The 26894-nt window shown below is 34.2% G+C and overlaps 1 protein-coding gene across 1 annotated transcript in view; it reads left to right on the top strand.

Annotated features, from left to right (window-relative positions):
- NDST3 (N-deacetylase and N-sulfotransferase 3) overlaps positions 1-26894 on the top strand; it is a 172712-nt gene that overhangs the window by 100544 nt on the left and 45274 nt on the right. Inside the window, exons 7-8 of the mRNA XM_057502571.1 lie at positions 24117-24299; positions 26552-26648. Coding sequence (XP_057358554.1) covers positions 24117-24299; positions 26552-26648 — 280 coding nt within the window. The remainder of the gene's footprint in view (positions 1-24116; positions 24300-26551; positions 26649-26894) is intronic.

A 26894-nucleotide genomic window follows, 5' to 3' on the forward strand; every position in this document is an offset into this window, starting at 1 on the left:
ATAGGTGAAGGATTTATTTTTGTTATACTTCAGAATCTAATAGAAGACTTACAGATACAGGGCGATTACTTAACCGGATTCCCTCAGCATAGGCAATATCCAGATTCAGAACTCGTTCACTGCTTATCCAGCTAACTGCAAGCTGAAGAAGTAGACTTAACAGCTAGCTACGTGGTTATTGATAAGTCTTGAAATATTTTCAACTTAAAAATGGAACTGAAGCACCAACTGAAGCTTTCTGTGCTACTGTGGTTTAAACTGAATTCTGCGCTTTGTATAAACATAATTTCTGTGGTTTAACTTTAGGCTGTTCTCTGCGGTCTTCCCATATAATGGGAATGCGTCAGAAGCACATCTTCATTTCCTGTGTAGGCTGGAAACTGTTAACTGTAAAGTTTGGAGACGGTCTCAACGAGCTCTTTGCCATATGTTAAACTAAACTTGATATGAAAAAATCTTATCAGCTTCCAGTTTCCCAGAGCATTAAAAAGAAAAAAAGGAACTCAAACTTTATAAATATAAAAAGCATCTGTCTGCACAGGAAATTCTACTCTGTTATTTTGTAAATGATCCCTACTTATATTTACAAGAGAAATCAGATCTGATGAATCATATAGGAAGTAACGCACCATTTTGTTGAAAATTTTAAAAACATGTATTCATAATTCTGAATGGCTGATTGGACTGTGAGCTAACCATCACTGTACAGAGCTCTCAACAGTGCTGCCCAGCAAGCTCCTAAGCATTTCTGTTTCCAAGTGAAAGGAGGCGGAATATTTTGACAGCATGCTGCTAACTTAAATAATTCTATCAGATGTAATTTTTGTGTTTACATGCTCCCACCACTGTTTCCAGCTCAGGAACACTCATGAGCATTCACAAAATGTTCGGCACAATTTTCATTCTAATGTTTCACTCCTCCTTGATTCCCTCAGCCTGAGAAAAATTCTCTCGAGTCAGCCAACCAAGTGCAACTACCCTTGAGTTCATCTTCAGTAGCCTTTTTAAGAATCCCTTTCTGTGACTTCCTTCCATCCTGCCTCCCCATTGTCGCCTACAAATTTATCATTTCTTTTCCTCTGAACCAGTTTGCTATGATAAAAGCCATCTCTTCCTTTCACACAGTTCTATGACTATCATAAGATTAACAGGTAAAATCCATGACCAGAACCTTGATTATTCATCAGAGGCTACAGTGGACTTCATGCTACCTTTAAAATATCCCATATTTTACCAGCAGCCCTCTCTCAGACTTGACTATAAACTCTTTGCATTATTTCATCAATTCAGTGCTCCAACATTTAGCCTTAATTTCTTTGTTTTCTTGCTTCACAGAGAGTCCTCACAGACCCTCCTTCTAGAGTCTGCCTTTTTTAAAAAATCTAATAGCCTATCCATACCAGTATTAACTAAAGTCCCTTTAACCATGAAACCATGAATTTTTCCTTCCAATTTTTTCTTTTTCCATCTTATCTTGCCTAGTTTTCAGTCGTTGTTCATTCTTGTAGTAACATAAGGCTCCTCTTGCTCACAATTCCATCTACTTCCATTATTTTTTCCAATATCATATTAATATTGCATATTAATAATTATTACCTCTCCATTACCAAATATTGCCTTTATTTATTACTTTCTCTGGTTTAAAAGTTGCTGTCTCTTCTTTGTTCTTTTCCTTACTAGACAAAGCTTTGTGGTAATACCTTTAATCCCTCTATCTTATCAAAATGGTTCTCCTAAATAAAATTGTACCTAGCCCCTCTTACCCTGCACACTGGGAGGCATAAGCTGAGGGCCCTGCTTCATAAAGGGGGAAGCTAACAACAACTATCAGTTGCTATGGCAACTGATAACAACCTGAATTGTGGATTTGCCCTCTGCCTGTTCCTGAAGATGTATGGACATACTAACCTTCTCTCTCAGCCTGGACCTGTGGGGGAAGGGAGCTTGACAGCTGTTAAATCAGCATTTCCAGTGAGTTAGAAAGCCTCTCGGGAAGGACTCGTATGAATGTATATTGTCAGTGTGGAACTGTTATTCCATGTTTACAAGTTTCAGCGAGTCTTTTCTTCTGTGGCTCTCAGGTGGTCAGTCTGATTAGTTGTCTTGTGCTTTCCTCAACTCCCTTTTAGCCAACATATTGCAAATTTTTGCCCTCAAAGTGAGGCAGACATTGCAAGTGTATCTTGTCTTATCACCTCTGGTAAAAGTTTGTCACGTAAAAGGTTAAGCTTTTGGCAATCTTTTGTGATGTACCTCTGAAATATTGCCGCTTTTATTTAATTATTCTAGTATTATTGTTGAATTTAAGTTTTGAAAGGAAAAAAACCTGTGAGTAAACCTAATCCCTATATACTTTGTCATTCTCTGCTCATATATTTAACATTTTAAATTCTTGTATTTCTTCTTAAATTACTTTGCATAATTCCTTATATGAAGCACTAATAGCATTATGTAGAGAACTGCATATTATTGTAAGATTATGATCATGGCAAAGGTCACTTATTATCTAGCTTTTCATTTTGGTGTTCATGATGGTCAATTCATCAAACCATGCTTCTCAACCTGGGATTATTAAACTCTAATACCCTAAGGAATCCATGGCATGTGATGAGCTCACTTCTCTCTAATACATCTAGTTTGGTACTAGCCATGTACCCTTCTTTTGAGAATTAAGAAAATTGGCAGTCAAATAATTTTCTCTAGGGTGAAGTCTCCCAAGAAACTGGTTGAGAAAAGCAGCCTTAAGACATATTTATTGTCTCTAATATGAGATACCCACTAGGAAGAACTACATAGAACTCTAAAGCTTTATAAAACTATAGCCCTTCCCTTAAAAATTTACATTTTACCTTAGAAGATATGAAATAAACATCTGAAAAAATGGAGACTAATCAAAATAACATGTAATTTGGGAGTGAATTACTATCAACTTGCAGTTTGGAAAGGGAAAAAAATCATTGTGAACTTTAATGGAGTGAACATTACATTGTGAACAGTTTGGAAGTCTTCCAGAAAAGGTGGGTTTAAGTTGAACATGAAAAATGAAAAAGTTGAATAGACAATGAAGTCCCTGAATGGTGAGAAAGTAAGGAGGGGATTCAAGACAGGGAAGATGGAAGCCATACAGATGATAATAAGCAAGTCAGATGACAGATCCAGTAAGGAGACCTGCCTGACGTGGGCAGCAGAGGGAAATAAAAAATTCAAATGAGACCCATAAACACTTGCTTTAAATAATCAAAACATCAAATTGCTTAACTATTAAAAAATGTTAAATCCCTGTTAATTAAAGCCAATAAATACAAAATTAAAATGATAATTTTATTATATGTTTATTATAATAATTTTATAATGTGCATATATATGTGGGTATGCAATGGTATAAATGTACATATATGTATAGATATGTACAAAAAACTCCAAGATATTGTCCCTTCTTGTAAGTGGTTTTTGCATAACATTTAGAGCTTAAGAGCAATGGGTTTCATACATTTGAAAGGCAGGGAAAATTAGCAGAACTAACTCTTACATGACTACAGCTATTTATGTTACATTTAATCTGAAATTAGAGTTAACAAAAACTTAATGGTTTTTGAGTATTCACTCATTTTATAGCTGTGTACAATTAATTGACTTGCTTATTATATTAATGTACCTTTTAGGTTCACTCTGTTAACTACAAAAAAATGTTAACTCTGGAAATGTTTTCTTATTTTGTTCAGTTTCTTTTTAATTTAATAATAATACTGTAAATGCATCATTGCACCTATTTTCTATGTGCTTAACATTTCTCAAGAGTTGAGCAGGCCTTACATCCCACTTTATAGTGATATCAGTGCATTTATAAATAGGAAAGTTTTCATTTATGCAGACAGACATCTGCAAACAGAACTCAAAGAGAAAGACAAATACACCTACCTATTTTATCCTCTGTTTACATGACAGACAACATAAGTGAGTTCTTTCTGGATGGAGTTAATGAATTTACATGTCATTTAAAAAATAGAATAGAGGTCTTGCTAGATATAGTAAACCTTTCCCTGCCTTCTAAATTAGACTACTCTGCACATGATTTGCTTATCTCATTGTGCTGTAATACACTGATATCCACAGAGTGTAGGGCACCTGCCTCTATATTAGATGGCTCCAGTCAGTGATGCTGATGTTCTTACATCAGCAGTTTGTAGAGTTTTCTTTCTCCATCTTTGGAGATACAGCTCAAGATATTAGCCATATCCTGCTGCTGTTCTCTGCCAGATACGTCAGTATAGTGCAATAAGCTCAGATCCTAACTCAGCTGTTTGCTAGCTATTGTCTGACTGTAAAATGGGGATCGTAATGTCCACATCCATAAGGTTCTTCTTATGAGTGATAAGAATACAAATATATAATACTGCTCCATGTGGGCTTCAACATATCTGTGTTCCTTGCCACTACACTCTACAACACACTAGAAAACTTGTACCCATCCTGCTTCTTCTGCCCTCTTCCTTCCTGTCATCTGTGAACTAGGGAACTATGCAATCAAAAAGGTTTGAATTCCATCTAAACCAAAAATCAGTGATTACAGCAGAGAGTATTTATTTATTCTAAATGTACACTATTAGCAGAGTAAAGAACAGAAGTCTAAGAGCTGATCTGTTTTGACCTTTGAGTAGGTGATATTTGAGATAATCCTTTAAAGATGGATAGAATTTAGCCTAAAAGACAGAGATAAAGAAGCATTCATTACAGAGGAAATGGATATCAGGCGTAGCGCATGAGGAGCATTTGAGGAATAAAGAATAGTTCAACTTACTCCTTAGAGAGTGTATTTGGTAAAATATAGAACTCAAGAATGAATGTGGATCTGTTTTGTCAAGGATTCCGGGTACCAGGTTAAAGAACTTAATTTAATGTAATATAAGGAGTTACAGGTAGTTTTCTAAGCAATGGAGTCTTTAAGAGGATTTCTCTGGTGGTAGCAATTGGGATATAATAGAGTTGAGAGAAAAGTGAGGAGATTATTTTGGGATTTGGTTCAGGCAAAAAGTAACAAGGCCTAAACTCTTAGGCATTGCCAGTATAAGTGTAAATTAGTACAACTCTATGAAAGACAACTTGGCAATATCTATCAACAGTACAAATGGACATATCATCTTCCTCACTTCCAAGAATTTATCCTTAGATACTTGCAAATGAGTGAGATGATACATACACAAGGTTATTCATAATAGGATAGAATTACAAGGAGCCATTAGATAAATTACAGTACATTCACATAACATAATTATAGTACATGTATACATAAAGAATGAGGAAGTCCTTTATGTACTAAATTGAACAACTTCCAATATTTAAGTTTTTTAAAAAATCAGGCATAAAATGTGTGCATGGTTTACTTCCATTTTGTTTTAAAAATAAAAAAGGAGTAATACATATATACCTGCTTTTGTATACACAGAATATTTCTGGAAAAACATGCACACATACCAATGATATCTGTCACTTTTTGGTAAAAGAACTGTCTGAAGGACAAGAATAAGAAGAAAATTTTTTACTGTATACGTCCTTGCACCCTGAGAATTTTCTATGATGCAATATTACCTATCCAAAGTAAGTTTTAAAAGCAGTGAGGCCTAGAGTTAGAGTGGTAGCTATAGGGTTGGAAAGATAACTTATCAGAAGTTGGTAGTGAAGGACAAACTCATATAAAGAAAGAGTTTAGACATTCAAGAACAGAAATTTGTGGAAAGCCTACTAGTGAAACGTGCTGCACCATGTTAAAACATAGTGTGAAGAAGACCATAGGTCTATGTGCCTTAAGCAGAAAGAGAATTTAAGAAACTGTGTGTTATGGCCTGAGCCTTTGGGTAATATAATTATCATGCCACCTTTACATATAAGGCCCCAAAACACCTGGGGGCTTATTGCTTCACCCAAAGTAAAGTGAGTGTCATGGTAAAGAGTTCTATGTACACCTTCAAATGGAAAAGATATTTAGGAAAGTATAGAAAATTGTCTTCACATCTGGATGGGACAGGAGAATCCTAACCTCTTCCCCCCTGCCTAGTTACCCACGTACCCTCCCTAAATAGGGTGAATTTTCTTACTCAACAGGCAGTATTCCCTAGACACTGGTGTTTAATGAAACCCTTTATCAAAACCCTGATTGTGAAAATATTCATAATAATAATATCCAAGCAAATCTCTTTCAGAATTTCCCTTTAATTCACTAAGAAAATGCTGACCTTCAGTAGAAGACTGAATCTGCACTTCAGATTTCATAACCTCATGAAGTGTCCTAGTACCTGTTGTGTGCAGTTGTGAGTAGTTGCTACTGTATGAAAGGGCTGACAGTCTTAGAAAGGAAACATTTATAAACTGATTCTTTTAACAAGCTGGTGTACCTAGTTCCTACGATAACTCACTTTTAGAAAGTGTAGCTCCTCATTACACAATGATATTACTTATAGACTGGATTATAAATGTTATATTAAAGGACTTACAACTTAAAGCAAGAAAAACAAATTACAGGCCAAATGCGGTCTCCTACTACATGTTTTTTTAAATAGATGAGTTGTCTGGTTTGATTACAATCATTGCGAACTGATCCCCTTGTATCCTTAGAGTTAGAAACCTCCATCATGGTATCCTTCTCACTCCAGCCGAAATCGCTCCTTCAGCTGCAGCTTTGCCAGTAGGTGGCCTCTAGCTGTGCTGACGCATAAAGGTTTGGAATTCTTATATTTCTGATATTTCCCCATCTATTCAGAAATGCCCTTCGAGGTTTCTTGCCTTTCATTAAGTTTTATACAGTACCTTAGCTGACTCTTACATCTGAGTTAGTCTTCTCCTTGTCCCTTCAAAGTCCTGAAAGAACTACTTACTCCACGTACATTATCTTGTGCCAAACTTTATTTCTTAAAATGTCTTTTTGCAATTAAAACAGTAAGATGTGGCTTGTGCCGGTACATTCAAGCCCTCATATTTTTCCTCTATTTGAATGTATATACCTGAGTGACTTTGTGAATATCTAGTGAGTGTTTGTTCTTTAGTATTGTTTCTTCTTGTCCTTGAGTCTTTACTCTCTACATAAAGAAACTCCCTAAACGAAATTGTGTACAAAATTGATCTTCCAACATCTTTTAATAATTTAAAAATCACTTTTTAGAAGGGCTAACGGATTGTGAATTGTAGAAACTTGAAAAAAATTAGTCACTAGCTTTTCAAAACCTAGCTTTTTTTATTCACAAAATAAATACACTGTTTGGTATACTGATTTTTCCCCCTACCAGGGTGAATTCATCTTTATGAGCAAATACAATTAACTGAAACCATTTGATGATGAAACTGATCTTTGTGATTACCTAATTTAATTCATTCACATATAAGCTGAAATCAGATTTTCATGTGAGTCCATTTACTTGAAGGTTTTTTTAAGTCTCTCAAGTGTTCTCAGTTAAATTAAGCACCATTAGGGAGGTTTAGTTTCATTTCCTATGTCTTCTTTATGCACTGGAGGCAGTGTTTTAAAACTTAGAAGCAAAATGTTTTCTGCTAGACAAACAATATGTTTTCATTGCAAAATTGAATATAACCTTTGTGCTACATGCTACTTAAATAAGGATTTCTCTTAATTAGTCAGTTTTAAATCTATCATGAACTGCAACTGTATTCATTAGCCTGTCACTTTTTGTCTAATAGAACAAGAACAGCTGTTATCTGGTCTCTAAATAATGGCAACAGGGTCTTTTACAGTAATGTAGAAACAGTATCTGAACAGCATTCCCAAGGTACACAATGCAAAATTAATAAAAAATTGGTGGTGTGAGAGTTGGAGACACTCTTGTGGCATGTAAATATTTGGCCAGCAACTGAAGTAATGACAACACATTACATCAAGAGAATTCCTTTTCTTGGCACCTACCAGAAATATTACTTGATCATCAGCTATTAGCTTGTAATAAAAGGGCTGAACTTGAAGTTCTGATTATATAGCCAGAAAAATTAAATGAGAGAAATAAATGTTATAAAAAGACAAATGCTCCAAGCTAAATTGTTTTAAATTACATTGACCTCACCACTGTACCTTTGAAACCTGTCCCTAATTGAGAGCAATTGATTTACCCTTCCAGCTTTCCTTTAAAGCCTATCAAATCCAAAATTCAAAAGGCTAAAAGACCTTTGCCAAATTATTTTGCAGTTGAGCTTTCCTTTGAGATTCTTAAATGATGACTAAAGCACAAGCCAGGGAGAAGAACTGTACTCAATGAACATAAGCCTTAGAAATCAAAGTGACATCTTTTTTCTCCCATTGGAAAAGGTAGTAAAATAAAAGTAATTTAAAGCATAAAACAGTTGTAATAGCACAAAAATATGAAAGATATTAGGCACCAAAGTGAGGTGTGAGTGTAACCACAATGCAAAAATTTCAAATGTCTCACCCACATCCAGAATAAAACAGTCACTTCCTTGGAAATTTTATGAGGAAGATTTTTGGAAGGAGTTATGTTGTATAGTGAGCATGATCTCCACCACTGTCTACCCATGGAAGAACAGAGGGCTGAATGACTGCCCTGCTGCCCAGCTCCACTGTGGTGTGAGGGTGGAACCATCAGAGGGCTCAGTATGTGTTCTTTGCAGAAGAGGGACATGTTAGGCAAGGGCCTGCCTCATGACTGGCAAAACTAAAGCATGAGAGAGATTGGTTAAAACGGTCATCTGGGAAGGATGTGCCCTCTTTTCCAAAGTCAGGCCAAAGACCCCTAAGTCCCAGAGCCCAGATGTGGAATTCTTAGTAGGAATGTTATCCTGGAACTCCTTTGAATAGGATCCTGCTCAAAAGGACTCCTGACAAAAGCCTGGGGGATATACTCACCTAGAAAAGGAAATTGCATTAGTGGGCCTAGAAGGAATGTCTCCAAAGGTCTCAGATGGCTTTAAATATATGCCATCTTATGACAATATCAGTCAAGTAATAATTCCCTCCTTCATCCCCATGTCCCAAACACTAAGGGATCAGAAACCTCCATACACAAGAAGATGAATAAAGTGACCCACTGGGGAAGAATCAATCAAACTCTCTTCCCAGTCTCTTTTGCAGATTCTCTCCTGCACCAGGTCACAGCTGAAAGAGAGGAAACTATTTAATATTGCAACAAATTTGGAGTTTTGATTTTATTTTCTGGACCAGGAGACTTAAAATACTAAATCAAGACTTTGTTCGCAACTGAAGGCTACATGAGAACTGTTATCTAAGAGACTAGGGAGGCCATACTGTCTTCCCTAGGCTTTATCCAAAGATAAGGTGACAACCACCCACACTGAATAAATTTTAAAGGGACAGTGCAAAAAGTAATAAGGTTACTTTAGTGTTTATATCCCATGAATCCTACATGTTTAAAGTATGAGTTAAACAATGGTTTTTAAGAATTCAGATATTATATTTGGAGTTTGTATGATGAACAGATGAAGAAATGTGCCATAAGGTGAATTGTATTAATTGCTTTTTATGAATAGAGCAGATGGAGACAATTAGACTCTGAGATTAAAAGAAGATAAAATAAATTTTTACATCCAATACAATATTTGATAATATATAGCATTTAGAGTAGACAATGACCATTTATAGCAGAACAATCCTACAGCTTCAAAGTCCACATTGATTTTTTGAAAAAATTTAAGTGTGTTCTGAGTGACTAACTTATTTTTTCCTATACATGAGGCAAGAACCAAAATGAACTCCAAAGTATATTCACATTCTTTCTTCGAAATAGATCTAATAATTATAAATTTTTTCTTGGGGACAAGAATTTAAAGACAGATCTAAATATTATATTTTACCCAATGAATTATTTTCTGAATGTTTTTTCAAGTAACATGTATTTTGGGGTGCCTACAATGTTATCAAACACCATACTGAGCTCTTCACATGTATTATCTCATTGAATCCTCACAAGTAATTCATCTGGAGCTACTAAAACTATTATTTCTACCCTCTATAATCTGATGAAAGACCATTTTTCCACATCCCTTGTTACTCCTCATTCACAGTTTCTCTTTCACCTGTAACTCATTATCTATTTAAAGCTAGATAGTAAGAGCTAATTCAAAATGTAAATAACACTTCCCAGGAACTGAAAATCATGCAGAATGAAAAGCAGTGGTTTGAACTAAAGAGAGCAGTATCCCTCAGAGCTCAATCATAAAGTGTCACCATTCATGAACTCCTCTAAACTACTGCTTCTTTCATGTTTCCCCTTATTCATATCCCTGCTGAAGAGAAGCTGGGGAATTGGACCACAGTTCTGAATCAAAGCCAGGCAACACATAAGAAATCAGCCTTTAAAATACCATTGTGTTTGATTCAGTAATTCTACCCACGCCAAAAATCTTAGTAACATAGTCAAGGATACAAAGCAAGATGTATCAATAATTATAGCCAATACTGGGCTATTTACAGTAGTAAAAAGTTATAAAAAACCTAAAAGGCCAATATTAGAAAGTTGATTAAATAGTGATGATTAATAAAACAGATTGTTATGTAGCCATTAAAATAACATTGTTTTACAAGCATTTTTAATGATGTCTTAAAATGCTAAAGATATAGTGCTAAGTATATAAAAGTGGAAATAATATGTATCAAGTTATATTTTTAAATGTACAAGCAAACTTTTACAGATGTGTGTGTGTGTGTGTGTGTGTGTGTGTGTGTGTGTGTGTGTGTGTATGAGAAGTAAATCTCATATATACATAACACACGTACACACATACTCACAGATAGAATGCCCTTTGGGCAGGTAGTGGAACCTGGAGCAATTTTAGCTTTTTCTTTTTGTGTATGTATGTGTGTGTGTTTTTTAATTTCCAAGTTTTTTACATTGAACATGAAATTTTTAAAAGCAGTAAGACTACCCATAATGCAGTACATTTCAATTCAATTCAACAAATGCTTATTGGTAGACAATTATGCGATTAAATTAAGTTCAGTAAACAGTTCTTTAGTGAACTCTACACATAACTATAGACACAAAGATTATAATGTGGTCCCTGCTCTTGAGCTCAGCAAGAGAAATATAAACAAATCGAGGCAACTTACCTCAATAGTTGTTACAAGACGGCATAAGATAGAGTAGATACAAAAGAGGGAGAGGTCACCTAAGACTGGGAAAGTCATTCTTTGGAAACAGACAGGAAGTTATTCTAGGTAGAAGAAACAACATCTAAAAATGCTTGGAGGCATTTGTTGGAATGAAAAATAAAAGAAGACAAGTGGAAAAATATGAAGAAAAGAAGAAGGCTAGATCATGATGGACTATAGAGCTGCACAATACAGTATGGTATCCACTAGCAACATGTGACCAATCTACACTTAAAATGTGACTATTCTAAAATGAGAAGGATTTTAAGTATAGAATACCACACCAGATTTTGAAGACTTAGTATTTTAAAAATGCAAGTTATCTTATTCATTTTTATATTAGAATTATATATTTTGAAATATACCTGAAATGATAATATTTTCATATACTGGATTAAATGAAATATATTATTAAAATTAACTTCACTTGTTTTATTTTTTGCAATATGACTACTAAAAATTTCTAATTATATTTGCGGTTCTCATTATATACCTATTAGCACTGCTGTAGAGGACAGATTACAAAAGCACAACACTGGAAGGAGAAAAACCAGTTAAAAAGATTTTAAAGAATCCAGAAAAAGATGCAAAGTGAGATTGAACCAGGCAAATACAAATACAGATAGAGAGGAAGAGACAGATTTATAAAAGAGAATATATTGATAATACTGGATCAGCTGAATAACAAATGAGGAGCTGTTAAGTGTATGAATACTCTCCCTGCTTTCCTAGAGCCTACTTGCCCTTTACTGTGAATATATAACAAGTTCAGTCTAGCCATGCCTAAAGTGAGATAGTTGTGGGACATTCAGGTAGAAGTGTTTACTAGACACTTAGACATTTAGGAGAAAGATATGGATAGTAGTTAGAGATTTGGGAATCATGATGTCATACTACCTAGGAAACTAAGTAACACCCTAAAAAATACTAGATATTTAAGGGAAACATGGAGAAAGAGGAATCAGGGAAGGATATAGGGGTAACTAGTTTTGAAAAATCCAGGGAAGAACAAAATCTTAAATTTGGTCAAATGGAGCAGTGTCAAATGGAGCCGACTTTTAAACTACCAAGTGTCAATAGGATTAGGTAACTTGGAGGTAATTGTTCACCTTTGAAATGAACTTTCAGTGGAGTGGTGGGGACAAAAACCAGATTACAAAGGCTTAAAAAGTAAATAAAGTGAGGAGTAAAGACAGCACCAATAGACTGGTCCTTTGAAGAACACGGCTGGGATGGACAGTAGCTAGAAATGTAAGGAATCTAGTATCACAAAATTTCAGGTAAATATGACACCACCTAAGGAAACTAGTAAAACTCCAATAACTGACCTTAAAGAAATGTCAAAGAATTCAAATAATTATCTTAAGGAAGCTTAGGGAATTGCAAGCAAACACAGACAATTAAATGAAATTAGGAAAATAATGCATGAAGGAAAGAAGTTTGACAAGGAAATAGCAACTCATCAAAAATAAAATGAAATAAAAACCAAATCCTATATTTGAGAATACAGTAACTGAACTGGAAAATTCAGTAGAGAATTTCAAAAGTAGACTCAGTCATGCAGAAGAAAGAATCGGTAACCTGGAAGATAGGACATTGGAAATGCCCAAAAAGAAAAAAGAAAAAAAGAATGAAAAAGTGTGGAGGCCAATAGGAGTTATGGGACCCAATGAACAGAAACAATATTCACATTTTGGGAATTCCAGACAAAGGGAAAGGGAAAGGTTCAAAAGTATATTTAAAGCAATAAAGGCTGAAAAATGTCCAAAACCTGGAAAAACATCCAGACCCGTGAGGCCCAAAGGACCCCAAATAGGATGAATCTGAATAGGGCTATACCAAGACACATTATAATTTTGTCAAATGTCAAAAACAAAGAAAGAATTTTAAGAGCAGCAAGAGAAAAGAGAGAAGTTAAATGCAGTGGATGTAAGAAAACTGGCATATTTCTCAACAGAAACTTTCCAGGCCAGGTGAGAACAGATGACATTCAAAAATTGAAAGAAAATAACTGTCAACCAATAATTTTATACCCAGTGAAGCTGTCCTTCAAAAACAAAGGAGAGATAATGACTTTCTTGAACAAATAAAACCCAAGGGAGATAATTACCACCAGACATCCCTAACAACAAATGCTACAGGGAGTTCTTTGAGTGGAAGTAAAAGAGCTCTAACAAACATCATAGCCATAAGAAAAAAAGCACAAATCCCACTGGTAATAGTAATATATATATAATTCAATTCTGCAAAATGGCAATAGTGGTACATAATTCACAACTTTATTTTAAAAGTTGAAAAAAACGAATGTAGCAAAAATAACCTTAAATACAATAATCTGTTATTAGTTGCACAATATAAGAAACATGTCAGATATAACAGCAATAACTCAAAATATGAGGGAGAAGAAGTTAAAGTAATATATATATATGAATGTCATTGATGTCAAGTTGCTACCCATTTAAAATAGTGTGTCATAAGTTTAAGATATTGTATGTAAGCCTCATGGCAACTACAAGGGAAATTATTATAATAATTTCACAAAGACTATGTTAAAGAAATCAAAGTACACTATAGCATCTTACTACGCTGATAGACAGTGGTTGCAATGGGGTGGGGTGGGACTTGATAATATGGGTGAATGTTGAAAGCACAATGTTGCTCATGTGAAACCTTCATAAGATTGTATATCAATGATACCTTAAATCAAAGTAATTTAAAAAAAGCAAATCAAAACATACTGAAAGCAAAGGACAGTCAAACACACCAATAAAAGCCAGCAGGACATGAGAAAAAAAAAATGAATCTACAAAACAACCATAAGACAATTAAGAAGATCCAACATTATGCTCCCTTCAAGAGACTCACTTTAGTTTTAAAGACACTCATAGCCTGATGGTGAAGGGATTAGAAAAGACATTTCAAGCAAATGGTAACCAAAAAAATGAATAGCTATACTTACATCAAACTGACTTTAAAATAAAAATGGTAAAAAGAGGCAAAGAAGGTCAAATAAATGATAAAGCAGTCAACACATCAAGCAATTATAATAATTATAATATTTTTGCACCCAACATCAAAGCACCTAAATATGTAAAGCAAAAACTACCAGATCTAAAAGAAAAAATGAATGGTTTTCCAATAATAGCTGAGGACTTTAATATTTCAACAGTGATAGATCATTCCAGACAATCAATAAGGGAACAGCAGATTTGAACAACACTACAGACCAAAAAACCTAACAGACATATACAGAACACTCTATCCAACAACAGCAAAATACACATTCGTCTCAAGCAGACATGGAACATGTCTAGGATAAGTCATATATTAGCCCACGAAACAAGTCTTAGCAAATAGCAATTCTCTGACCACAGTGTCATGAAACTATAAAATTCATGATCACATGGAAATTAAACAGTATTCTCCTGAACAACCAATGTATCAAAGAAGAAATTAAAGAGGAAATAAAAAGTTTCTTGAAACAAGTGAAATGGAAACACAACATAAAAGAACTTACGGGATGTAGCAAAAGCAGTTCTAGGCAGGAAGTTCATAATAAATGCCTACATTAAGAAGATAAAACAACCTAACTCTATGCCTTAAGGATCTAGAAAAGTAAAAACTGAGCCCAAAGTTAGTAGAAGGAAAGAAATAATAAGGATTAGAGCAGAGATAAATAGGGAACAGGAAAACAATAGAAAAGAATAACTAATTCTCTTGTTAGTTCTTTGAAAAGATAAATAAAATTGACAAACCCTTAGCTAGACTGAACAAGGAAAAAAGAGAAAGGACCCAAATGAACAAAATCATAAATGAAAAATGAGACATTACAACTGATACCACTGAATTCAAAGGATTATAAGAAGCTCCTATGAAAATTATATCCCCCAAATCAGATAATTTAGAAAAAAATAGAAAAAAATTATTTGAACAACTTACAGACTGAATAAGGAAGAAATAGAAAACCTGAATAGACCAATTACTAGTAAGGAGAATGAGTCAGTGATCAAAAATTTCCCAAAAAAGAAATGCCAAAGAACCGATGACTTCACTGGAGAATTTTACCAAATATTTATGAAAAATTAACACCAAACCTTCTGAAATCCCTTTAAAAAGTCTAAGAGGACTACAAAACCTACTTTGTAAGGCCAGCAGTATCCTGATACTAAAAGCAGAAAAGGATACTACTAGAAAAGAAAATGACAGGCCAATATACCTGATCAGTATAGATGCAAAACTTCTCAGTACAATACTATCAAACCAATTCAGCAGCACATTAAGGGATCATTCACCATGATTAAGTGGGATTTATCCCTGGGATATGATGATCAACATACATCAATCAATCAATGCATGACATTAATAGAATGAAATAAAAGAATCAAATGATCATCTAAATAGATGCAGAAAAAAATTCAACATCCATTTTTGATAAAAATCCTTCACCAATTAGACATAGAAAGAACATGTCTCAACATAAAAGCCATAAATTTCAGGCCTACAGCTAAGATCATACTCAATGGCAAAAGCATGAAAGCTTTTTCTTTAAGATTAAGAACCAGGCACAGGTGCCCACTCTCACCACTGCTATTCAATATAGTACTGGAAGTTCTAGCTAAAGCAATCATGCAAGATAATTAAATAAAAGATACTAGAATTGGAAAAGAAGAAATAAAACTGTCTCTATTTGCAGACATGATTTTTATATATTGAAAATCCAAGACTCAACCAAAATGTTGGATCTAATCAATGAATTAGAGTTGCAGGATACAAATGAACACATAAAAATCACTAGCATTTCCATACACTAACAAAATTTTCTGAGGAAAGATATAAAGGGATTGATCCCATTTACAAGAGCATCAAAAACAATAAAATACTTAGAAATAAATTTTACTAAGGAAGTGTAAGATCACTATTCTGAAAACTACAAGACACTGTTGAGAGATAGCAAAAAAGATACAAATGAATGGAAAGGTATGCATGTTCATGAATTGGAAGAATTAATATTGTTAAAAATGCCAATGCTACCAAATACCATCTATAGATTCAATACAATCCCTATCAATTTTCCAGTGGCACTTTTTACAAAAGTAGAAAAAAACACCTAAAATTTATATGGAACCACAAAAGACCCTGAATAGCTAAAGAAATCCCAAGAAAGCAGAATAAAGCAGGAGGTATTATGCTTCCTGATTTTAAGCTACACTGTAAAGCCATAGTCATCAAAAGAGTATGGTGCTGGCAGAAAATAGACAAGTAGACCAATGGAACAAAATAGCCCAGAAATAAAGCCAAGCATATACAGGCAATTAATATTTGACAAGGTAAACAAGAATATTCAATAGAGAAAAGACAGTCTTTTCAATAAATGGTGCTAGCATAATTGGATATTCACATGTAAAAGAATGAAACTGAACTATCTTACACCACTCACAAAAATTAACTCAAAATGGAGTGAAACCATGAAACTCCTAGAAGAAAATATGAGAACAAAGCTCCTTGACGTGGGTCCCGGTAATGACTTTTTTAATATAACACCTAAATCACAAAAAGCAAAATAAAAACTAAATGAGTTAGACTACATTCTGTACAGAAAAACATAAACTATGTGAAAAGACAACCTACAAAATGGTAAAAAATATTTGTAAACCATATCTAAAAAGGGGTTGATATACAAAACATATAAAGAACTCAACTCATACAACTCAACAGCAAAAAAAAAAAAAAAGTCCAATTAAAAATGGACAAAGGTTCTGAATAGTCATTTCCCCAAAGAAGATAAACAAAAAGCCAATAGATACATGAAAACATGCTCAACATTACTAGTCATTAAGGAAATGCAAATTAAAACCACAGTGAGATCTCACCTCATGCCTGTTAGAATGGCCATCAACAAAAGGCATAAGATAACAAATGCTGGCATAGATGTGGAGAAAAGGGAACCCTTGTGCAGTCTTGGTAGGACTGTACTGGTGTAGCCTATGGAAAACAGTATGGAATATCATCAAAGTATTAAAACTAGAACTATCACATGATCCAGCAATTCCACCTCTGGGAATACATCCAAAGGAAGTAAAAACACTAACTCAAAAAGGTATCTGCACCCTCATGTTCATAGCAGCATTATTTACAATAGCCAAAACATGGAAACAAGCTATGTGTCCTTTGATAGAAGAATGGATAAAGAAGATGTGGTGTGTATATATATACCACAATATGTACAATGGAATATCATTCATCCATGAACACGGAAATCCTATCATGGACCTTGACAGGATTATCCTAAGTGAAATAAATTAGAGAAAAACAAAGACTGTGTGATCTTACTTACATGTGGAATTATAAGGAAAAAAAAACCAAACTCAAAGAAAAAGAGATCAGCCTTGTGGTTGCCAGAGGCTGGGGGTTGGAGGATGAGGAATTGGAGGAAGGTTGTCAACAGATACAAACTTCTAGTTATTAGATAAATAAGCATTAGGGATGTAATGTTCAACATGAAGACTATAGCTAACACTGCTGTATGATGTACAGGAAAGTTGTTAAGAAAGTAAATACTAAGAGTTCTCATCAAAAGGAGAAAAAAATTTTTTCCCTCCTTTTCTTTTTCTTTTCATTGTATCCATATGAGGACATGGATGTTAGCTGAACCTGCTATGCTAATCATTTCACAATATATATAAATCAAACCATCATGCTATATGCCTTAAACTTATACAGTGATGTATGTTAATTATTTCTCAGTAAAACGGGAAAAAAAAAGTCAAATGTAAATGGAGAAGGATACCGTCAATCCTGGGATGATTAGCTAGGGAGATTAGGGAGAATGAAGACTGAGCAGAAGGCCTTAAGAGAATGAAATTTGAAATAGTGGAACTGAAGGGAACTGAAAAGTGAGGTGATTAGGAATGAATATAAATATCCTGTAAATTAGAGGATTCAACTGAAATTGGGGAACATGTGCTTATGTGACATGAATGGCTCCCACTATATGTTTTTTCTCTAGTGTGATAAATAGTCCATAGGTAGGAATAAAGAAACTGAATGGAATATTAATCCAAAGTCTCAGATTTGCAGACAATCAAAACCGAAAAGATGACTTGGGAATCTGAGGGTAATAATGGGAGAGAAGTTCAAATTGTAGACCACAGAATTTTGCCTGGTAGAGGAAATTATCAGATGAACATTGACAGATGCAGAAAAACTGAAAGGATTAAGAGACTAGAAGTATAGATAAGGTTGATAAGTTTCTGGAAGGAAGATTTAAATGAGAAAACATATTCCTCCAAAATAATAATATATCAACAGCAACAATAAATAGCTATTATTTATTAAGCAATTACTACATGCCAAGGAGTGCTTTTTTATTACGTTTAACCATCACAACAATCCTGTGAGGTAGTTAATACCATTACACCTCTTTTTTTTCCTTTTAGATAACTATATTAAAGTATTGAGAGTTTAAATAACTTGCTCAGATCAAAGAGCCAGTAGATGGCAGAACCCACTTTCTTAACTACTGTATAGCTGAACATGAAAGATCTAAAGATAAAGTTTACTTTCAAAGGAAGGAAGTTTCACAGTAAGCAGTAGGAGATGGACAATAAAAAAAAATAAATGCAGATTTGAGAGTCAGAGTTCAAGGAGAGCTGTGTAGAACAAATGGGGATAAAGTTAAAGGAGACAGGACTAATCATCGAGGAGGCCCATAATTTGAATGGTGCTAAGGGTTGACCAGAAAGAATGACACTGAAAAATAACTGACCCTAGATTTCCCAACTTTACAGATAAGATTACTGGTGCTGCCTGAAGGCACATTCCGTATGCCAGAGGCAGTTCAGAAAATAAAGCTGAAAGGCCCATGCCAATCCCCAAGTAACTCACAATCAAAATAAAAATAAAACAAGTATTTTTAAAAAGTATAATGCAATCCAGAGTAAGAAAATGTTAGAAAGAATAAATTACAGTGCTCTGGTGCTCAAATTTTAAAAGATTGCATTTGCCTAGAGAAATGTGAAAGGTAGACTTAACACTGGATACATAGTATTGAGATAAAGAGTGAGACAGTGTATTCTAGAGAGAAGAAACTGCATAAGCAAAACCATGCAGGTGGGGGAGCCCAGGGAACATCAGGGAGCAGTAAGCAAGGTAAACTGAATGGTCCCCTGAGCAGAGGATGGGTATAGAAGGTAAGATTGGAAAGGTAACCTGGGACCATGTTGTAATTTAGGATGACATCCTGAATTTTATTTAATTCAGAAGGCAATGAGGAACTATTAGAGAACTAAAAGTGGTTTTGAACTGAGAAATAATAGGAGGTTCAGACTGAGAGCATCGTTAGAATAGCCTTCTGCTCAAAATTTTTTATTTTCCAGTAGACATGCTGATGTAATGGAGTACAATCCTGACAGCAATTGGACTTATATACTATTCATGATAATAAAAAGAAAACTTTCAGTTTGATCACTACCCCATAAAAGTAACTGTATTCTTTATTTTTCCCCCAAAAGAAATTAATTACAGTATGCTTGTCCTCTGCCACACAACCTTTTAAATGCTATGAAATAAAGTAAAAATGAACACAAAAAGTAGCCTTTCAAATAGAGAAGTCATAAGGTAATATGGATTTGAGATGTACATGTGGAAATTGAGAAGAATTTTGCTTTGGTAAAAAAAAAAAATTAGGTTGAAGGGGAATTAGAAATCAATTGCACATGTCTATGTGGCAAAGTTCTTTTTGTAGCAATTTCTGTATGTCCTCATACATGTGACAGGGGTACAGAAGCCTTCAAAAGGCATGGCCAAAGGTACTTACCAAGTTGTTTTTTGTGCTAGAGATAGGCTAAGTCTAGAACATCAGTCTATTTATGAATTTAAAATATATTCAGAGAACCACTAAAGAAAAACTAACTGCTTTTGGTGAATAGAAGCTTTTCTGTGGGCACAAACAATGGGTCTGGCCAGTTTTCCTCAAATTGTATTCCAACAGTACCTGCATCAGGACAACTAGGGATGATTCCTTAAAATGTATGTACCAGGGCACGCTCCAGATGCAGAAAATCAGAATCTCTGAGTATAAGGTCTAGTGACATGAACTTTTATAATTTCCTAGGTGGTTTGTATATTTGTCGAAGCTTTTGAATCTTTGGTCTCCTGGAAGGATACCAAAACAAAACAAACTGATTGGCTAAAGGATAGAGGTGGGAGGGAGACTTTTTATTAACTGTAAACTCTTTTATGCCTTTTGAATTCTGAATTTTTTCACAAGCAAAATTAAAAGAATGAGCATCATTTTCATATATGCACCCCCAGAAGCAGGTAGAGAATATAGCAGATAGGCTGAAAAAAAAATGTTTGTGGTTTTGAACTGAACAGCATTGTCATAAATGGCATAGATTGTAATGAATATTATAAGTAATACACTTTTTTATACCCCATTTTCTCTCCCCTGCTCCTGGCCTTCTCAAAAGACACAGAATAATTACTGTATTGTCAACTGCTTTTGCAGTAGGACCCATGATTTACTCCTTATTCTTCTTGGTAGTGATTCATGTATCTCCAATACCTGGAATAGGCTAGATTCACGACGCTAAGGCTGAGAGAGTAAAGATTCCATATCCTTCTCTCGGCCACTCTTTTATGAATGATATCTCATTTGCTTACTCATAAATACCAGTGAATATAATGATTAGTATTATAATTTTTACAAAATATCTTTTTTTACAAAAAAGATCTTTTACCAAAAAAAAATCATAGAAAAGTATCTTGTTATTATACATATCTATGTGGATCAAGCTTGAAAGACTTTTTTTCTCACTTGTTAGATAAACCATGCCTTTGGCGCAATCTCCAGTATTTGAGTTTTAAGCATTTCTTAGTAACAACTAATTATTCATAGTGTACATATAGGAAAAACTGTTTAGAAATGGAATTGTAACTTCTTTTGACATTTTCCTTCTCATTGGATTCTGCATATATAATAAAGAGAATTCATTTTGATACATTCCATTCTCTATAAAAAAAACCCTGCAGTTTTGTGCTACTCTTAAAATGATAAGGTATCATCTTTAGGGAAAGACTAATACAGTTGACCCCTTAACAATATGGATTCAAACTGCTTGGGTCTACTTATAAGCAGATTTTTTTTCAGTAACAACATTGGGAAATTTTTTGGATATTTGAGACAATTTGAAAAAATTTGCAGATGAACTATATAGCCTAGAAAAACCAAAGAAATTTAAGGAAAAGTCATGTCAGGGATGCATAAAATATATGTACATACCAGCCTGTTTTATCATTTATTACCATAAAATCAACAGTAGGCTATTAGGTTATGTTTTGGGGAAAAGTTGTATGCAGACTTTTGACTGTGCAGGGAATGGCACTCCTAACCCTTGCATAACCCCTGCATCATTCAAGGGTCAACCTGTCTATTTCCCTGAACTGGTAACCTTTTCAAGCTTCTTTGTTTCTTCCTATTCCATGCAGAAATTGTTGTCAGGTGAGGAATTGCCAAGAAGTAATGTGACACTGTAGTTGTCAGGTCGTAACAAGAGTAAAGGAGAAATACTGTCTGTAAAGCAAGCTAATTTTTTACCAATTTCACATATCTCTTCTTACCAGTCCTGTTGCCTGTTGTGCAAACTCTCTTAACTAAAAAGTAATAAAGAAAACTTGGAGAGGTTACATATTCAGCAAAATATATACAAAATTCCATATGTAGAGAGAATATCATGATTCAGCAAAAAAAAAAGACAAAATTTAAAAAGAAATTGAAATATTTTATGTCCTGATCAATTATATTATATTTCTTTAGAAGCACAAAACAAATCCCAGACTTGAGTCCAAAGTCTAAAAAATGTCATGAGGTAACCTGTGTTACAAAACCATCACTCTGAAACCGTACTTTTGCTTACGGTACACTTCGCATTATATTAAAGTAGATACACAAAAATAGAATTGAAAACCTGGGAAAGATTCCATGGCTGGAGGCTAAGTAGCTTTTCTTTTACAGGGTTAAGTTCCATACCTGCTAAGTATTACCTTAATTCTTGCCAATCAGCTTAACTTTCAGAAAAAGCAATGTCATTAATTAGTTCCCAACTCACTATGGGTTGCCTCTGTCTTTACTAAAGGAGCATTTTTTGCTTTGTATACTCATGTAAATAAAAAAGTGACACTCTACTTTAACTGTCACAGCATAAACTGTTCTCTGAGGTTGGAAAGTAAATTCAAAAGGAAGTCAAATATTCCAGTATCACAGTCACATAGTATCTCTAACTTTCCTATTTTCTGTCCAATGCAGATGTTATTCACGTAAAATACAGACACATATGTTTATTGATGTCTTTCATAAATATAAGAAATTCTAAGGAGTGGCTACTGAGTAACTGGGTTAATATCTTTTTTAGATTGTATTAAAATTTTTCTCTAAATAAAAAGGCAACTTGAAATAACATTTGATATTGTCGCTGAGCTACACTGAACAATGTGGCATATAAACAAATGATGAAAGACTGCTTCTAACAGATATTAGAAAAGAACTTTCAAATTTAAGTATGATTTTCTTAAGTCTCTCAATACTACTGTTGTAATAAGTTTTGGAGGATAAAAAGAAAAAGAAAAATTTAAGGCTCATTTTTCACAAATACCCAACATGATAAAATTCTTATCAGTCCATGACTGTGTCAATCTGATGGCAGCTTTTGAAATCACCCTCAAGGTATTATATTTGTGAAAGTACTAAGATTTAATATATGTTCAGACAAGGTGAATAGAAACACAGTTAAATATGTCTGATCACAGTTGAAGCTTTTAGTGTGAAAGCCAGCAGGATTTGTTCTTTAGAATAAAGAATATCACTGTTTCCTCTTCTTCATCGTTGTAACTACATTTTTTTCTGATTCATTATATGAAATCTTAATATAGCCTTTCATATATGCCACTTTACTTCAATATATTTTCTTGAATATTTCTTTCAGTCTCTTAATGAATAAAACTGTTTTATTCATTATTATGATTATAATAACAATTATTACTATTCATTCACATGACATTATATATTTTAGGAAAGTATCACATGAATTATTTTTATGATCTTTTCTACAGCAACAAATGCCACAATGGTTTTCTTTGCCACCGAAAAACTCATGCAGCATTATTTCCATTTGTCAACAATAATCAACAAAAGCTTTATGTATATTCACTTAAAGCAGTACCTTGAAAATGCCCATTCTACATTTTAGACCAATTTAATCAAATCAACAGAATTCAAATTTTTTTTTCAATGCATGGATTTCAGCTTAGCTGCTTCCATAGGAAGAGTTGATTTTATCTAGCCAAGTATTGAAAACGTTTCTTAAGGGAGGTATTTGATAGTGGGAATAGTAGACCTAATGACTATAGGAAAGGGGTTCAGAATGTTATTGACGGAGAATAGTTAGCAGTTATTTTATTAAAAATTCAGTCATTAGTCTTCTGTCATTGTGACCTCTAAGCAATACAAACCACAAGATATTCAGTTAATGCTAATAATGATTAATTCATTGATTACTTATACCCCTTAACTTGAAGTGTTACCTTACAAGCCAAATTAAGGAGATTGAATTACAAAACCCCAACCTCCTGGGATTCTACTGCCTCAGATTAGAAATAGTTCACATATCATGAGTCCATTATGTATAAAGATCTAGGATAAGTTATTTGGCATCAATCTAACTGCAAAAACTATAAGGCAGTTGGACTCGTTTTTGTTATGAAATATATTAAAATCTCAGAAAAAAAATGATCATCATGACTTGCTAAAAAAATACCATCCAGTATGCATTAATATAATGAAAGTATTTGGAATATGTCTAAAATTCAAAACATATTATGAATTGAAACCCTGTGCTAAAACTACTTAAGAAAAAACTGGCACTGATTGCACTGTCCCCTAAGGTTAAAGTAACTTGTGTTTATAACTGAAATAATGGAATTCATTTGCCTTTTCCAGATCAGCATTTTCATGACCCATTTGTCCAACTATGGGAATGACCGTCTGGGATTATATACATTTGTTAACCTGGCCAACTTCATGCAGAGCTGGACCAATTTGCGACTTCAGACTCTGCCTCCAATGCAGCTGGCTTATAAGTATTTTGAGCTCTTCCCTGATCAAAAAGACCCTCTCTGGCAGGTAAGATTGGTTCAATAATTGGTATAATTAATTAACCCCACAACATATGTTGGAGTGCCTTAAAATAATACAGATCTGAAAAGTGTAGGCATTGGGTGAAAAAAGCTACATTTTGGTAATGTTAGATTTAAGGAACTACTTCTTTCTGAGTTGTAGTCTTATATTATTGCTTAATAGTGAGCCAAATTCTTCTTCCCATGCTCATTAGAAATTATGGAATCCTGAAAGCTCACTGAGTGGTTCAGTGGATGTAATGTTTTCAATCAGGAATGGGGGACTGATTTGGAATAGGCTAAAAGAGTGGAAGATGGTAAATGGGTGTGTTAGGCAGGTATCCAGCTGGTAAACCTTGGCACTTGCCCATATCTTGACTAAATGACATAAGAGGAATAGGTTAAAAGAGTTCAAAACTGACGTATAACTTCTGAACTATGGGGTTCAGCAGCTGCACATGGGATGCTTTCAAAAGTATTAGTCAGGAATTACTTTGGACATGAGAAAAGTGTTCAGTGGCAAAATTATTGAGCTTCTTAAGAGAAAAATAATCACAAAAATGTGGCATATTCAGACTGTTCTAGGTGTCACCCAGATTTCAAAGCACACCCTCTCCTGTGTCCTAGAATTCCAGAAACATATTTTGAACTTGCATTGCCTACTCCATGATTTGAGGAAGGTAATAATCTTAGCAAATAATCACATAGTGCTTACTCTGTGTCAGACTGGGTTCTTTAAATATGTTAACTCATTTAATCCTTACAACTGCCCTCTGTGGTACGTACAATTATTATCCCCATTTTACAGATGAAGAAGCTGAGACACTTAATTAAACAAGGTAAGATAGCTAGTGTGTGGCAGGGTGGAAATCAGTCCCAGGCCATTTTGCTCCAGAAGCTGTACTCTCAATCACTGTTCTAAATGTGAGTTACTGAGCTACTACACAATTACTGATAAAGGTGATGGTACAATAATGAAGATCTTCAGAAGCTCTGAACTCTATAATCAGTAAGCTCTGACTTCTATAGTCAATCAGTCAGCTTTGAACTTGAGCTGATTATCTCCTGATCACAGATAAACCCAAGAAGAGGCAGAACTACATATTTTCGTAGGTAGAAATTGGTGGTTGTGGAATTTTCACTGCATATTATTTTGCAGTTGCCATAACACACATCCCTCTCTTTATTTTTAGTCATGGCATTTTTATATTAAAAATAGTCTACTATTAATAATACTGCAAATAGCATCTTTTTTTATCTTAACATCTACAAAGCATCACCAAATGTTAGCCACTCAAAGATATGCAATTTTCCTGCTAATTTAACACTTTAATTTTAAACTGAAATATTATTTCAGGTGACAGGTTTGAAGCCAGTTTTTTCCCAGAACAGCAGCCAGAAAGAATACCCACACTTAGTCTTAACATCTGCTGATTATAAATAAACAGAAGGTTTATTTAACTACAAGTATGTAAGCTATTACTTGAGTAGAAATAGAGTGTTGTCCTGTTTGCCCATTTCTGAAATAGTATTAAAGGACATTGTTAATTCTTCACATAATATGCACTTTGCCATTAAAATTAAGAATATTCTAGATACATCTTGCACAGTGGGTTTGGTTTAAGTGCTATAGACCAAAAGCAGATTCCTAAGGTAGTAACTCACACTCATTTCACCCTTTTGCTGAAATTTAGTGCTTTTTAGCATAATAGTCTAAGTTGTAGTTTTAGATATAAATTTACCAACTCCTGATGTCAGCTGAAAGAAATCTGCTGTCTCCTTAAACAGTAACATTAGGGCCAGACCCACATCCCTTTGAAACACAGAAAGAAAACTCAGTTACTTATAATAAAATTCTGACACCTTGTATTTCAGTTACTTATTGGATGCTGAGAATGTATCTTCTTTCAGGCTAGCAGGAAGCACATTCTCTGCCCAGCTAGCTCACTATTTTAACACACAAACACACACGATGTAGAACTGCCAATAGCAAAAAAATAGTAAACCCCCAGTACTATGAGGCTGCTTACCGATGGGAACAGAAATGTTTCCCCTTCCACACCTGTTCAGTAGACATTCAACTTTAGGATGGAAAGGAATTATTTGAAAGCTTCCATAATGACACTTCAAGGCTTTAATTTAAAAGAAGGAGCCACATAGCTGTTTCCTGGATATCTTTTTAAAAGTACAGAAGTTGGAAAACCCTAGCATACAATGGACAATAACAAAAAATATATCTATATTCTTTCTCCTATTTAGAATCCTTGTGATGACAAACGCCACAGAGACATTTGGTCTAAAGAAAAAACCTGTGATCGCTTACCAAAATTTTTGGTAATAGGACCCCAGAAAACTGGTGAGAACTTTCAATGTTATGATTAACCAGTCAGTAGAAAAATGCTCATGACTAGACAACAAGTTCTTGACACAATAAGTTCTCAAACTTCCTATAAATACTGATGAATGATTTTTATTCTCTGTACATTTTATTCTCTGACAATCTTTGTTTAATTCAATAAGGTCTTTAAATGCTTGTCAAAGTGTTTTTTAAAAAGAAAAGGATAAAAATAGTTGTGATACAGTTTGAATATCCAGCAATTTG

The sequence above is a fragment of the Manis pentadactyla genome, chromosome 5 (genome assembly GCF_030020395.1).
Source record: "Manis pentadactyla isolate mManPen7 chromosome 5, mManPen7.hap1, whole genome shotgun sequence".
In the NCBI taxonomy this organism is placed as follows: Eukaryota; Metazoa; Chordata; class Mammalia; order Pholidota; family Manidae; genus Manis; species Manis pentadactyla.